The sequence below is a fragment of the Aotus nancymaae genome, unplaced genomic scaffold (assembly GCF_030222135.1).
Source record: "Aotus nancymaae isolate 86718 unplaced genomic scaffold, 86718_ANA_hifiasm-v0.15.2.pri h1tg000072l, whole genome shotgun sequence".
Lineage (NCBI taxonomy): Eukaryota > Metazoa > Chordata > Mammalia > Primates > Aotidae > Aotus > Aotus nancymaae.
Window position 1 is genome coordinate 4,880,124 of NW_026988487.1, and position 16,409 is coordinate 4,896,532.

Sequence of the window (16,409 nt, forward strand, 5' to 3'; positions counted from 1 at the left end):
GAGGTAAGCTGCTCCTGTTCTATTCCTTGCTGACATTAGTAACTACTTAGATTGCAACATGGAAAGTGGTGTGCTGCATTTCGAATTCTGTGAAAACATTTCCTAAGCCGTTCCTTTGAAATGAAAGTACAAGTTCAATTAAGCATAGAGAAAGGCACCAGGAGCAATATGCTTAAACTCCTTGGTGATATTTCATCACATTTAACATCGCATCCCTCTGAGGAGCAGCACGTAAAACACTTCCCAAAGAACAGAGAGGTATAAGGCAGTTCCAAGTTGGTCGGTCCTTGCCTACACATTCATCTTTTAGCTGAATAGAAGATTTGGGGGTGGGGTACAGAAAGCAAAGTTATAAACAGGTAAGACTGAAAAAGATGCTTTAAAGGGCTTATGCCACGTGTCAAAACACTGTATTTAAAAGCTATTTAAAAGCTCTCCTCCAAATGCCTTCAGTGGTGTGGTTTCATTTCCTTAGAGGAAATACATTAAGACAATAGCCATATTCTCTTTTTTTTTTGATGGAGTCTCACTCTGTCACCCAGACTGGAGTGCAGTGGCGTGATCTTGGCTCACTGTAACCTCTACCTTCCAGGTTCCAGCAATTCTCCTGCCTCAGCCTCCTAAGTAGCTGGAATTGCAGGTGCCTGCCACCATGCCCAGTGAATTTTTTTATTTTTGGTAGAGATGGTGTTTCACCATGGTGGCCGGGCTGGTGTTGAACTCCTGATTTCAGGTGATTTGCCCATCTTGGCCTCCCAAAGTGCTGGGATTATAGGCGTGAGTCACTGCACCCGGCCGCCATACCTTTTTAAATTTGAAATTTGTGATCCTTTGGATTCTTATTGGACTAAAGCTCACCATTGTATTTATTAACTATGAAATGAATGAGGCATGTGACTTTGAAGGAGAATGAAGCTACCAAAATAATACTGTCCCAGGATGTTGGAAGCAAGTGATCATTTATATGCAATGTTCTGAAAGCTATTCCCTCTTACCCACTTAAGAAGGCTCTTTGCATTCCATTGGTCACTAGTTTAGCCACTTGAAAATAGCATAAAATCTCTTTTTAAGAAAATTCTGGCTCAATGAAATCAGGTAGATACTAAAATGATAAGAATACTACCTTTTATTTAATTGGGGTTCTGTTAATCAATGCTAATTAACACCAGAAAAATAGAGGGATATTAGCATTATTCCAATACACTACATTAAAAAATTAAAATACTTCAAGTAAATTACCAGTATCTCCTCCAGAAAATCCATTCAGAAAATCTATTTTTCAATGTCATGATTTCAGTCTTAATTCCCAATCTGTTGAAGGGGAATTTGACTTTAATAAAATGGATTTTCTTTAGAAGACTTTCTAAATTCAGCCTGAATTTAATTCAGGCTGGTCTTTTCCATTGCCAGTCCCAGTTACTCAGAGTGTTTTATAAGTTTCACTCAGACATATGAAATCTAAGCTTGCAAGGAAAGTAGTAGAATCTCATTAAGTCATTACCATCCACTGCATGGATTCAAGCACAGGAGCGGTGTTTCATTTAAAGTAAGCAAATTCTGTTGCCTGTGTGTCCTGTATTGCATTTATCTTCAACATAATTTTTACTTGGTGTCATAGCAACCTGCCTCCTGCCCTGCAGGAAGCTGGATTTGACAGCCACATACCTTAGGACAACTTAGAAATACACATTTATTGAACACCTAGTTTATACCACTCATTGCTCAGGCAACTGACTCATTACCTTGTTTGATTTCACGACAGCCCTCTCAATATCAGCATTAATATCCTCCTCTTACAGATGAGGGAGATGTTTAGAAGCTGGCTTGAGTCAGGCAACAAAGGAACTGGTAGAGCCAGGATAGGAGCCCAGATCTCTCTTCACTTGAACACACTGCCTCCCATGAGTGTGGTGCCTTTACCAGCATGGCATTTAGTTTCCAAAATTCCCAATCCTTTTGGCGAGATTCTCCCTCTTTCCTCCTCTTATAAATTCCCTGGCATTGATTTTCTTAGCTGGTTCAGAAGAATGATTTTGCATAGTTCACCCCCTTTTTTGGTCATCCATCGTGTGCCCAATCCTACAAACCGGGCAAATGGGCGGTATCTCTTCCAGCTGCCATGTTGTGATTTCACCCCGCTGCCTCCATGCCTGCAGCACCTCCCTGCACCTTCTCAGCGAGCTGATGAGGCAGCCACGCCGGAGCCTTTTCCAGGGTGGGATTTTAAAGATATCTTTAGCAGTGATTTTCAATCCTAAGTCATGGAGATCTGAGTTGCTCTTTCAAAAGTGAGGACACGTCCCGCCTCTCTTCTCTATTTATTCTTACTCCCAGGATTTCACCAGCATTTAAACACCATCTGGGTGCCAATGTCTTCCACATTTATATCTCCAGTTCTCCCTCCTGAGATCCAGACTCATATAGCCAACTGCCTACTCCACACCTCTTCTTGGGTACCTTATAAACATCTCAAGCTCAGCATGTTCAAAATTTCTGATTTCCTTCCCACCCACGAATCTGCTTCATCCAGTCTCCCCATCTCAGTTAATGAAAATGTCTTCCTTCCAGTGGCTCAGGCTAAAAGCCTTAGTCATCCCTCACTCCCCTCTTTCTCTCACATAAAACATCAGATATATTATCAGATAGCAGTACATTTCTTGTCTTTTTCTTCAAAATATACCCAGTTATTTCTCACAACCTCCCTGCCAATCCCCATCAACCTGGTCATGATCAGTGCCATCGTCTAATTTGGGTTGCTGCAATCATCTTCTACTGCTGACTCTACCCCTTGTAGTCTATTCTCAACCAAGCAATGAGGTGATCCTTTTGTCAGAGATTATGTCACTCTGCTTAAAGTCCTAGATTGGCTTCTCGGGACAATGACCTTCAAGGGGCAGATGTGCAGAAGACTGACCCCCTCTAGAATTAATCTCTGTGCCTTCTCTGGTGACTATGTATATCAATAATGGCAATGTCACTGTGTCCCTCTGAATGATCGATTTCCACTGGAGATCCCATGTTCAGGGCCAGGCAGGAGTTGGAGAGAGCTTGGGTCAGGATGGACTTGAACTGCCAAAGTTCCCGTCAGTTGTGTGGTTAGTATATGTCCCTTTCAAGTGGAGGAACATGCAAACAGTGAAGAGATGCTTTTTCAAACTGAACCAAAGTTGGAATTAAGAGAAAAACGTGCTGTTTTTTCACATTCTATGAAAGTATCTGTATTGCAATTAGTTTTAAGACCCCAGAGCTAAGCTTTCCTTGCTCCTTAAGGAGAAAGCACTATAGGAAGGAAAAGACAGAGGAAACAGTACCCGGGACGACCTGTGTTTGGATCCTTGCTCTTCCACTGTGGAAGAATAGACTATTTTTTCAGGAAATGTTCCCTTCTTCCTCATCTTCTTCTCCTTGGGAGGATTTTTCATGTTCAGCTTGACCATATGGCTTGCTTTGGCTTGTGGAAGTGGACAGAGTGAGTGTGTGAGTTTCATGACTGGGCCTTAAGTCACATCACTTATTTCTGCCCTCCACCATGAGAAGTACTTGCCCTGGACATCATCTTGATCCTAGAAAAATGACAGCCATGTGGAGCTGAGCTGCTTCTGTAGCTGGAGGCAAAGCCACCCCTACCAACCCACAGAGGCAGCAACAGGAATTCGATGCTTATCACTGAATGCTTGTTTATTATGCAGAAGCTGCTGACTGATACAGCCAATTACTCAGTGTGAGTCATTGGTCACATGACTTCACTTTTGAAGCCTTGATTTTCCCGTCTGTAAACTGGGGATGGCAATCGTACCACTCTGCAGGACTTTGTGAGCACTCGGTAAGGAGCCTGTATATAAAGCATAGACCTTGATGTATGGAAAGTGCTCAGTGAGCATCACTCCATATTCCTGGGGCTCAGCACCTTGCAGAGTAGATACGGCATGTAAATGAGAAGGGCAAATTGAAGCTATGCTGGGATGCAGTTCTGGGTAGCAGCAGTAGAATGGGCAGGGGTGGAGGTTAGGTGTCTCAGTAGCGTGGTAGAAATGATGGAGTGTGGGTTGATTTCTCTCTTTGGCACACTTAGAAGGTTGAAAGCAGGATACCCTGATAGGGCCCCCTGAGCAGGTGGTGTTGTCTTCATCTTAACCTGAATTTATGGGTCAGTGCTGACCTAACCTGCCTGTTGCAGAGCCTGGGGAGAAACTTCAAGTCTAGTGTTCCCCACCCACTGGCTGTGTTCTAGTGAATGACTCCTGTTCCAGACTCCCCTGCCTGCCACTTGGGCCAACCTGCTGGCTGCCCTAGGGACAAAAGAGAGCTGTGGTTTTCTGCTGAGCAAATTAATCCGTTTCTGCCACAGTGTTCTGGGCAAAGCAGTGTTGAGGTCATTCCCATGAATTGGCCATCATTATCCCTGTGGTGCTGCTCCCTTCAGGTATGTGACAAAGGTCACTACAGAGGGCACCTCCATTATTCCCTGCAGGATTACAGGAGCACAAAATTCCCGTTATTAGGGGGCCCAAATCAGCTACCTTTCCCATGCAGGCCAGGGTCTCTCTATCTTGCTTTGGCCCGTTTCTCTTCCCTGGGCCCTGACAAGTGTAGAGTGTGGGGGTCAGAAGGAGAGGGTGTTCCTGCTGGCTTCTATTTGCATTTCTAGGAATGTGTCTTCAGAGGGGGTAAGGGTGTTTAAATGTCTGCCTGCCTTCTGCATAAATACCTTAACATGCCTCCAGATCTGGCTCCAGAACATCTTTCTTAGCACTCCCTCTGCCCCGTCACTGCTTCTAAAGGAGGCCGTTTGTCCTTGTATTCACCCTGGCCATCACCAGTGCTCATTGGGCATGCCTTGTCTTAGGCACTGAGATGAAGAGCTGATGAAGACACTTCCTCCCTCTGAACTCTTCGCTGGCCTTCAGTGCTCTCCAGGTTTTGTGCATTTGGTTCCCCACACTTGGAATGCTTTTCCTTCCCTCCCTCCCTTTCTTCCTTTCCTTCCTTCCATCCATCTTTCCCTTCTTCCCCTTCCCCTCCCTCCCCTATCTTGCTCCTCCCTCAGTGGCACAAGCCACAGCGCTTAATATTAATCAGGCCGGGGGTAGGGGTGGGGGTGGGTGGGGAGGAAAGTCCCTCTAATGATTGACTCTGCAACTGGCAATCTGTTAGACTGTGTGTTGGGGCTTAATGTGTGATTTCATGCATTTTCACGGTCTCTAAATTGCAAATCCAAGATTATTTGAAAACATTTTATTTAATTTTCATGCTTTTTTAATCAAAAAAGTTAAAAGAATAATAATCTTTTATGGGCAGTTATAAATGTGCTATTTACACACAAGACAGAAATATCTCCCTTAGCTGAGCAATCTAAGTGTGTGCTTAGCGAGGACTCCATAGGAATACTAATGAGGAAAGGCAGACGATGCTTGGAGACAGCTTAATTCATTCTTCTGGGCAATGTCTATCTAGGTGGAGTGGGATTCTCTAGGTTCATTCCTCAGCCCTCCCAACCTCCCAGCCTATGCAGATGGGAGGGATTTGGCAGGGAGCGCTGGGTAGGTGTAGGGCTGCTGCCTGGGCCATCTTTATGTCCCTGGGGCCTTGCTAGGTGCCTGTCATGGGGCAGGCATGCAGGAAATGCTTGTCGAATAAGTGAGTAAATGGCTGAGTGAAGGATTCTCCATACTCTCCCTTGGCAGTCCAAGGTGAGATCTGTACACAATCATTCATTTTTTTTTTTTTTTTTTTTCACATCGGCATTGGAGATAGAAGCAGCAGACACAGCTGAGCTCCTGGCTTGGTGAAGGGCACACCAAGGTGATGTTGGGTTGTGGGGTGCTGGGATGTTTGCAAACTGTTTTTCACTTTTGTTAGAATCATTATTTACCTATTGCTTGATTCAGAATCCCAGACCTAGAAGGAATTTGGAAACTTGAAGTTCAACTTTTTTACTTTACAAGATGAATGACAGAGTTAAAGTGAGGAAACTCCATGATGAAGGACAAAGCCAAGACTTGAATCCCAGTATCCTGCTCATTCCTAATTAGGTAAAGACAGTTTTCTTTTCTCATACTTACTTTTTTCATCTGTTAGTGTGCGCTATCTAACACAACTTTTCCCAAATCCTGCAACGTCTGGGAGTGCTGGGGATGGCAGCAGTATCTTGTTTCCTTCCTCCTTTAACTTTGCACTGTTCTCTCTTTTCTGTGTAAGGAGTCTGGGGATAAAACACTCTGGAAACCAAGGAAACTGGACAGAGTCCTCTATATCCATTGGACACACATGTGGATAAGAGAGATGCCATCCTGTCTCTGCCTGGAAAGGAGATCCAGCCACACACAAAGAACTGGTCTAGCTGAGGGCTTCTGTAAGTGTTGAGATTGGATCCAGAGTACCTGATGAGTGCTTTCTCAATCTCATAATTGGCAAAGCCCCAACTGTGGCCAGCTGACATGGTGGAGCGTGTTAGCCAGCAGAGTCCCCTGGCTCATTACCAATCCATGGGATAATGATGACCACCATAATCATTATTGCCTTAGACAGGCATGGATGACAAAGGCACCCTGGGGACTTCTGCTCGAAATGAGCTGCTGCTTAGCCAAACCCCACTCTCTAGAGTGACTTCCGATGGAATTGCAGCATCATGAAACTGAAAAGGGCCCATGGAGATCATCAGTTCTGGCTTTCTGCCTTCAGGCAGGACTAACCTTTATAGAACAGTTGCTATAGAGGAAATTGAATCAAACTTACTTTTATATGTTATTCTTGTGATAGTATCTCTGTTGAGCATTCGATTAAGAAATGGGTTTGATGAATCAGAAACCTGGAGGAGAAAAGAAAATATTAATGACTGGGCATCATTCTTGCAGGACAAAGATCTCCCCCCTGCATTCACTTACTCACTCATAGTTACTGAGTACCTACCATGAGCCAAACACAATGACACCTGGAAATTCAGAGATCAAAGCCAGAGTCCCTACTCTCAAGGACACCTTAGTCTAGAGAGGAAGACAGGTAAATGAACAAATCATTCTCATATAATGTGAAGAGTGTTATAATTGAGTCATTGGTGTAATGATGTTGGAGAAAGACCGCCCACCTCCTGAGAATGTAAGTCATGAGTCTGGGGGGATGGGTAGAAGTTAACAAAGTGTTTTGGTGGTAGAGTGTGGAAAGGGAGGAAAGGCAAGGAAAAGCATTTCATACAGAGAATCTGTAAGTACACGGCCATGAGGAAGTGAGAACCAGGCATGCTCATGCAAGGGCTTCAGTGTACTTGAAACTGAGGGTGTGGGGAAGGATGGGAGGTGAGCCTAGAGAGATTGGCAGGGGCAGATCACGTCAGGCTTTTAAGCAAGGTAGAGACTGCCATGTTAGGAAGGGGAAATTTATCTAGGTAGAGAGTGGGACAGAAAGAGTACCCAGAATAGAGGTATCAGGAAAAGGGAAAAAACTGAGAAGTAGTATAGAACCTTGGTATATCACTGCTCATTATTGCATGAATTGACTATATCATAAGCCATGTTAATTCAACCATCCATCCATCCATCCATCCATCCATCCATCCATCCATCCATCCATCCATCCAACAGATATTTGCAGAGGGTCTATTATGGGCCAAACATTGTACCAGATGTTCAGGGATCAGTTCCCATTTTATGCCTATGCCCTTATAGCTTCAAATTCCTCCTTAGGGAGAAGAAACCAGGTTTCCAGGGGCTTCAGCTAGGGAACCATCATTCATGAGACTGTGATGTGGCCCTACATAAGAAAAGGGTTTTCTTAACAACCCCCGTTTACTCAGCCTTTTCCGGAGGACCATTGTTCATCCTAATCATTTCTCTCCTACCTTGCATAGCTCTGCCCTGTAATTTATGCCTCAGCAGCTAATCGGATGTTGTGACACATCAACATTTTACATCTGATTTATCTGAGGGTTGGAAAAACTGCAGCAGATGATTATTATTATTAGATAAGCAACAGGTAATTTTAGCTTGGAGAAAGCACAGACTGTTTATTTTCCCTCCATCTGTCTCTTTTTGCAGTTTCCTGGCTGTTGTGGTGAGACACACACTAAAGGGAGCTTGGTGAGTGACAAAGCCCAGTGGAGGTAAAAGTCCAGCCCTAAATATAAAAAGTCCCAAATTGAATACTGTCGCTCCCCTCAGTGCTATATACAGTGTTTACTTTGACATCCTCTTCAGCCGTTTAAAAGATAGCTTGGAGCCTACTTCTGGTGCTGATGCATCCCATGAAAGAAAGATGGCTAGGAATATACTGTCGTGGCAGGTAAGGGATCTGCCATCTACCTTATTCCCTGGGTGCCTTGGGCTTTTGATACCTGGTGAGTCTGGGCAGCCCTCACATTGGGATCAGACCCTTTTGAGTTGATTAAAAATAATTGAAAAATTTCCAAAGTGCACACAGATGATTTGTGGGCTCTAGTGTGTTGGCTGCGTGGGTGAGAGGATAAAATATGTACTTGGTATAAGTGAGCTTAAGTGGGAAGTTAATGGTGTGTGATTGAGCAGCAATTACAGCCAAATCTCAGTCCCCTGTGGTCACAGCAAGGGCGGGGGATTTGTGGAGGACAGAGATAAATAAAACGCACAGATAAGCAAGTATCTCCTTTTAGCCAGTAACTCCAACTTTTCTATGGCTCAGCTTTTAGCCAGGGCGATAACTCTAGGGCTAAACTACTAGGATGTGGGGCTTGTCATATCCCATTCCTGCCCACCCTGCTGGGAAGGGAAGGCAGAGAGTTCAGAAGGAGGGGAGGACAACTACAAGAGGTTGTGCACCCTTAGAGACCGAAGGCTTTGTTCATCCCATTTCTGGGTACCAGTGCCTAGCAGACGGCTGGCTTGTAGTACCCCATGCTCCATCAGAATTTTGAGATGAGTTAATGGTCAGCCACAGCTTGGATAACTCACGGTGTTGGTTTTCTGGGAGTTGATTATGTGGAGCAAAGACAGAAATGTTGTGGCTTATTTTGAGATCTAGCAAGAAAGCTTCAGGTCTGCTCAGGGAAAGAATGGCTTCATCCCTAGGGGCTAAATTGACCTGAGAAGATGCAGGAGCTAGTCATTATCCCTTCACTGACCTCAGAGTCCATAGCTTAAGTTCTTTTCAACAACCTGTGGGCAAACAGCCAGGACCTGCAAACCTAACTGCAAGTCATGATCTTGGTGGGAGTGAACGTTTCTATAGGAACACTTGTGAAACACACCAGTAGTTTGCTGTTGGCTTCCTGGAGTATCCATCACTCTGTCAGCTTTAATGTGCCTGTGCTTCCAGGATGACAGTCACTGCCTCAAGCCTTCATCCGAGGCAGGCAATGTCAGGGCCAAGGCTGAGACACCCTCCAAAGGACAGGCATTGCTGGGGCAGGCAGGATTTGTGCTGTGAAAGCCACAGGGGGAGGTGAGCTCCTGGACATGCATGACAATATTGTGACATATCTACAGGCTTCACAGCGAGTTGCAGCCCAGGCTGAATGCACAAGTTGGTTATCAATGCCATAATCAGGGCTGGATTAAGAGATAAAGGAATTTGCCCTGTGCTTATGAGTAGCATGGGGTTGTGGGGAGCATGGGAAGAATGTTTTAAAATGTCATTTTATCCTTTCTTGCCCTAGTTGCTTTCTCCCAGCTCTACGGAGAGGCATAGAATGAGAATAAGGTCATGAGTATTAAAGTCAGGGAAGACTTGGGTCCTCTCCTGGCTGGGCTGTTGTAAGTGACCTGAACTTGGGTGAAATGCCAAAGGTTCTCTGAACCATTTTACTCATCTGTAAGATACAACATTAATGCCCAACCTCTGAGTTTATTAATTATTAAACAATCAAATAGGTGTAAAATGCATATCATAGTGTCTGGCATTGAGAAATCTACTGTTTATTAGTCCCGGGTTTGTGATGATGCCAGGAGAGATTTACAGATACGATTAGGATCTATGCTGGGACCAGTTTCCTTTGAGATGTCATGTCAAGTATCACAAAAGCACAAAAGCCTAAAAATATGCTTCCTTGGCCAAATATCCCTTCCTGTCTTTGCTAATGACAAAGCAAAGGACGGACAAACCAGGGGAGGTTGAGGTTAGTGGCCAGGGATAGCAACATGCCATAGAGGCTCGGTTCAGTCCCTGCCCAGTGCATAGATCTGCCCTGATCTGACCGAGGGGAGGGTGAGGAAGTTAGGAGAGGGTATGAAGTGCTGATGACCAGGGAGGGTGAAGTGCCCGTTTTACAGGGAAATGCTTTTGGGGGGCGGGGAGAGGGAGTAGTGCCCATTCTTCTGAGTAATGATGATGTCGTCATGAGAGCCCTATTAAAACTTCCTGGTGGCAAATGCTGGGTTTCTATTGACCATCTCCATCAGATTCCCAGTTCTAATTGGGGCACTTTCTGTAATGATCTGGCCAAAAGTTTGCCAGGAGCTAGCACAGTGACTGCCAATGTTTGGAACTGCCACACATTGCTTTTTAAAATTTTTATATTTCCAATTAGAAAAGCAATTTCTTTTTTTATTAAAAAATTTGCATACCTGCTTCTCTCTACATCTGCTAAAATGTTAAAGGTAATTGGTATTATTATTATTTTCTTTAACAAATTGGAACGTGCTTGGTTGGAGATTTTATGTTGTTATTGTTGACTGTTAGGGAGATGTGGAGTTTCCTTAGAATGTCATAAAGTCATTGTGGGTGATCTTATTGCCAGGGATGTTTATGAAGGAACAGGAGAGTGAGAGAGAAAGATGATGCTCAGAGCAACTGCGGGGAAGCTGGAAGGAGCTATTTAGTGCAGTGCCTGGAGGGGAGAGACATCTTGCTGCTTCTTGTGTTTACAAGGGGCAGCTGAATGGCGAACAGGACTTTAATCCTGTGGGGCATTAGTGAGCCACCCATCCTTCTAGTATTACATCCTTCTGATTTGATTGCATTAGGTGGGTCTTAAAGCCTGCTCCTGTTTCCAGCACCCTTTTTCTTTCTAGGACAGAAGCTGCTTGAATCCTCAGGCCCTGATGCTCTGAAATGGAGCTTATCATTTTTGCATCTCACTGCAGGGGACCTCATTTTTCCCAAATCTCATATATATAAAAGTCACCACCCTGTAGTTTTCTTAGGCATGGATAGCACCCCTTTTAATATTTCTAACTCCAACCGAGACTGTAAATTGGTATTCTGATTGAGGTGGGGATGGTGAGAAGAGAAGAATGAAGGAATGCAAGAGACTTACTTTTATAAATATAGAAACTACCACCAATCCATTTGGACTCTTTGCAGCTTCTGTGACATTTGTATATAGCTCATGGTTATAGTGGATGAGCTGCACCTGGCAGGAGGAAAAACGAGAATCAGAATAATCCAACATGAAAAGGTAGGAGGCATAGCATCTGCGTCTACATAAGGGTGAACTGCAAAGTATATTGAGGAACAACTTGGAAGACAATCCTAATTGAAGGGATTTCAGAGGATGATATGTGTATGTATGTGTGTAAAATGCATGCACACGCACACAAAAATGCCCACACATATTTGCAAATGTTTTATGGTAACAAGCATGCTTTTAATAAGGTCAGAGCCCATCTGGCTCTGGCTCCATCTCAGGACTTTTCCCCTAAAGCGTGTGTAAAGTGAATTTTCCTTATTAGGAATGGAACTGCCCTGCAGGAGTGGACATTGTCTCCCTGCTGCACCAACAGCTGCTACTGGCAGCCAGTAAATCTTCCTTGTAGCCACGGGGCAAACAGGGAGCTGTTAGGTCCTGAGTCAGCTGTGACCTGGGATGAAACTGGCCAGCCTGAAAGAGGGAGTAGTAGCTGATGGATCAGGCTTCTGATGCACCGGCCTGCCCCAGTCATCTCGTTGTGCAGGACTTGACTTCCTCCTCTTTCAACAAGGATCAGCAGTCTACCTGCTGAGCCTTCTCCTTGTTACTTAATTTTTTAAATTCATTTTTTAAAATTGTGTATCAGCATACATATGTGTTGAAACAGATGCTCCAGCAATTTTTAGCCACATGATCAAGTTACCCCCCATCACTGGGATCAATTGTTTCCTCTGAAAAATGGGTATGATTATCTCTCCTTGAAATTCATCTCAAGGCTGTGATTTTAAAATACTTTTTTCTTAACAGTATGCAAACAAAATTTTTTAACAAATTAAAATATAGAAGTAAAAACAGTGATGCCCCCAGCCACCTCTTTCTAATTCTAGTCCAAGCTATACATACAACTATGAACAGTTTAGTGTACATCCTGGTGGATGCTTGTTTTGTGCCTATAAATCAAACACACACATATAGGTATAAAAAACAATCTGCTAGCCCACAGTGAGTGTTAAAACATAGAAAAGGGATGATTAATAATTATGCTTCTGAACTTGATTTTTTCAAATTTAAAAGTAGTTTTTAGCTATCTTTCTTAGTCAATGCATATAGACCTCCCCAAGTCTTCCTAATAACTATAGAGTTCTCAGTTGCACAAATGCCCCATAACATATTTAACCATCTTTTACTGGCTTTTGGGTTGTTTCTATTTTTTTTTTTTTTGTAGCTTATAAACAATGTCACAGCAAGCACATCATATATCTTTCTGTAATGGTGTTAGCATTTTCCACAGGCTGACTTGAGAATCCAATAAGGTAGTGCATGCAGAAGTGATTTGTGACTCTGAAAGTGTGAGAGTACTCATTATTGCCAAGATCTTGTATTGCATTAAAAAAGGTGAAGTTTTAGAAGTTGAGAAATGTGATGATCAAAAAAGATGCTTTTCCTCGAACTTTGAGGAAAAAAAACCATATCAAACCCAGTGGTTTGCAGCCTTCACTGTGCATCTAGATCACCTGGGTGCTTTTAAAGCCCACCTGTGCCTGTCTATGCCTTCTCACATTCTGATTTAATTGATTTGGGGTGATATTTGTGTTCATCAAAAGCTTGCCAGCTAGAAGGAAGTTAGAGCTGAGAACAAGTGGAACATAACCAATGAACATGAATATCCCATCAATGCCTAATCAGATGGACAGTACCTTGAATCTGAGAATATCCTGAACCTCCTCAGGTAGTGGAACTTCTCATGAAGACAGAACATGTTACTGATGCTCTTGAAATATCCTGTTTGCTTACCGGCTTTTCACCTATGAGTTTTGCCAATGGAGACAGATGACTCTGCAGTAGATACTCTGCCACCAGAAAGGCAACCACAGGCAGAGGTTGCTTTGCCTCTGCAGGACTTTTAATCTCCCCTTCCTTATACCCCACACAACCAGGGACTGGGGGGTTCTCACACGCTCAGCACACTTCCCTTCCAGTGCTGAGTAAGCGTCTAATGAGAACAAAACACATCCTGCCATCTGCTAAGATCTTCCCACTGATACAGGTGACCAACAAAACTGCCAGGGGATGTGCCAGTGCTTCCAGACATGCCTTGAAGTTACAGCATATTCTGAACACCAGAGCAGGGAAGTGAAAGGCAATCCAGTGAAGTGATCCTTCTGTCCAGCTTGCAAGCCAGAAAAAGGCAGGAAGAAGTCTCTTGGGCCATGGGATACCCCATAGGGTGGGATTCTTTCAGGGGCCAGGAGCTGTAAGAAAGGGGCTGGTGAGTACAGGGCTGAGGCTGTGCTCTGCTTTCAGCTTAAGTTAACACATTTAAAACTTTGATCTGAAGTCATGCCTCTTCTCTGTTCCAAGGTAAGTTGGCTAGGATTCTGATATCAGGAGCTTTGGTTTCTATTAGCAGTTGTTGATGGACTGCCTATTGTGTTAGGTGGAACCATATGAAATTGACCTTTTGCTTTACAAAACTGGTAAATTTATAGAGTTAATACGTTCTAGAAATAAAGCCATTTTGAATATGAGTTTTGAGCATTTTCTTTCTGACCCCCAGTCAGATGTTAGTAAGATGACATAGTGCTTGGCTACTCAGTGTGTGCTCTAGGGATGAGCAGCAGCCTCAGCATCTGGGAGCTTGTTAGAATTTGGAGCGCCATCCCAGGTCTCCTGAATCAAGCTCTGCATTTTCTCAAATTCCTAGTGATTTGAATGCATGCTAAAGTTGCAGAAGCACTGCTTTAGCAGATACTGTTGGCTGGTGAGCAGAGTCCTATTTTATCTGGCTGTTTATCCCTTCTCCACTTTAGTTTGGGTGGGTTATGGAGTCCACGCATCACCTATGTTGGAAGACAGGCTGAGTCCAGATCATAGAAGACCTAGAACATCAGCAATAGAAGGGCTTTGAGCAGGGAATGAGATAATCGGCTGGTCTGTAAGAGGGCAGATTGGAGCCAGGAGAAAATAGAGGTGGCAGTTGGAGGGTGTTTGATGTCATGTGATGGCTATTAAGGCAGAGATGCAGTCTATAGGCCTTTGCAGTTTATAGAATGTGTATGTTTGTGTGCTGAGGTGGCACCAGGAGAATCCCCTGGCAACGGAACATCTAGGAGCAACAGAAGAGCCCAGGAAACAGTTTGACAGTTACCAGGTTTTCTGTTCTCAGATGTAAGAACACAAATTGGGCATCAAAGGTAACCTGGGACCTGTACCAGTTCATGCACCAGCAGCAGGGCTCGAGCATGAGCCTCCCAGGCCTCTGTTGGTGGCGGTCACACTTCCTGCAGCTACTGCCTTTGCTCTTCCCTAGCCAGACACAAGGATGCCAACCCAGAACCCACTAACCACTTACAACATGCATGAGTCCATGTGGGTCTGGAGAAAAGGGGGGTTCACCGCTTTTCCTACCATCAATTTGGGCTTGTGGAGCAGCAATGTGCAAATCACGTCCCGCTAGGGAGAGTATCAGATTGGCAGACAGGTTTTGACAGTGATGCCTGTGGATTACTTTTTGCCATTTATAGGTAACACTTTTTTTTTTTTTTTTTAATTGCATTTTAGGTTTTGGGGTATATGTGAAAAACATGCAAAGTTGTTGCATAGGTGCATTCATGGCAGTGTGATTTGCTGCCTCCCTCCCCCTCACCCATATCTGGCATTTCTCCCCTTGCTATCCCTCCCCAACTCCCCCCCCGCGCTGTCCCCCCCACTCCCCCGCAACAGACCCCCGTGTATAGTGCTCCCCTCCCTGTGTCCATGTGTTCTCCTTGTCCAACACCCTCCTATGAGTGAGAACATGTGGTGTTTGGTTTTTTGTTCTTGTGTCAGTTTGCTGAGAATGATGGTTTCCAGGTTCATCCATGTCCCTACAAAGGACGCGAACTCCTCATTTTTAATGGCTGCATAATATTCCATGGTGTATATGTGCCACATTTTTCCTGTCCAGTCTATGAAAAAATGCTCATCATCACTGGTCATTAGAGAAATGCAAATCAAAACTACATTGAGATACCGTCTCACGCCAGTTAGAATGGCGATCATTAAAAAATCTGGAGAAAATAGATGCTGGAGAGGATGTGGAGAAATAGGAACACTTTTACACTGTTGGTGGGAGTATAGGTAACACTTTTAAATCTCAACCCTATAAAGTCTGAATTTTGAATAACTTAGATGGGCCCTAAGCTATACTTTAACTGAGCCCCAACTTTAAGGCTTATGCAGAGTAATCAGAGTGTCTGATATGAAACAGATGATCAGTAAGTGATTGTTCAACTGTCTGAGTAAGTGCATGATTTGACTAAGACTGCAGGGACAATGAGAGCAAATTCTTTGGGGACTAATGATGACATGCTAATTAAACACCAAGTTCAAGACTTTAAGACATCATTAAAGAGATGCCTTGAGGGCTTCTGCTAGTTTAGTTGGAATTACCATGTGAAAGGACTAAACCTGGATTCCTGGAAATTATTTTATAATCTTGAGTTTTAAAAGTAATTTTACATGAGTATCCTCCTAGAGAAGCTTCCTGGAAATGCAAGACTGAGGAACGTCAGGCAGTCTTCCAGGAAGAATACTACCAGTCTTGTCATGATGCTCCAGCATGGCAGGTGCCATGCTCCAGTGCATTCTCTGTATCTAAGTCCTCCATGACCTGATGTGACTTGTCCTTGTGTTCTCATCTCAGAAATGCCACCTCACCTCGGTCCTTTACGTGGGCCTGGAATTCATTGGTTCCAAAAATCTTTGAGGGCCAACTATGAGCTGAGGTCAGTCGGGATAAAGCTGAGAAAGTCTTTGCCCTCTTAGAGATAGTTTCAGATGGCAGCAAAGATAGCTTTGAAGGAAACAAAACAAGATTTTGACTTACAAAGTGAAAGGCAGTAGTGGAAGGAACGGGGGCGGGGATGCAGAAGTGGAAGCGACATTCAGTAGTATAGTTGGTGAAAGCCTTTGGGGAGGCTAACATGTGAGCTGAATTCCAATGATGAGGAGGAGCCAGGTACGGGAAGATCAGAGGGAGGCCTATCACTTGCAGAGAGGACGGCCAAGGCAAAGAGCCTGAGATAGGGACAAGCAGCTGAGAATGGCTGGGAAA

At 44.0% G+C, this 16,409-nt stretch overlaps 1 protein-coding gene and 1 long non-coding RNA gene across 3 annotated transcripts in view; one reads left to right on the forward strand and one right to left on the reverse strand.

Annotated features, from left to right (window-relative positions):
• LOC105724754 (uncharacterized) overlaps positions 1 to 16,409 on the forward strand; it is a 98,040-nt gene that overhangs the window by 25,640 nt on the left and 55,991 nt on the right. For both annotated transcript variants that reach the window (XR_001109105.2, XR_010339123.1), the window contains exons 2-4: positions 5,889 to 6,032; positions 6,199 to 6,352; positions 8,031 to 8,072. This is a non-coding gene — a long non-coding RNA (uncharacterized LOC105724754). The remainder of the gene's footprint in view (positions 1 to 5,888; positions 6,033 to 6,198; positions 6,353 to 8,030; positions 8,073 to 16,409) is intronic.
• CA10 (carbonic anhydrase 10) overlaps positions 1 to 16,409 on the reverse strand; it is a 539,027-nt gene that overhangs the window by 11,354 nt on the left and 511,264 nt on the right. The window contains exons 5-6 of the mRNA XM_012463586.3: positions 11,222 to 11,317; positions 6,736 to 6,808 (exon numbers count right to left, since the gene is read on the reverse strand). Of these exons, the coding sequence (XP_012319009.1) occupies positions 6,736 to 6,808; positions 11,222 to 11,317 (169 nt within the window). The remainder of the gene's footprint in view (positions 1 to 6,735; positions 6,809 to 11,221; positions 11,318 to 16,409) is intronic.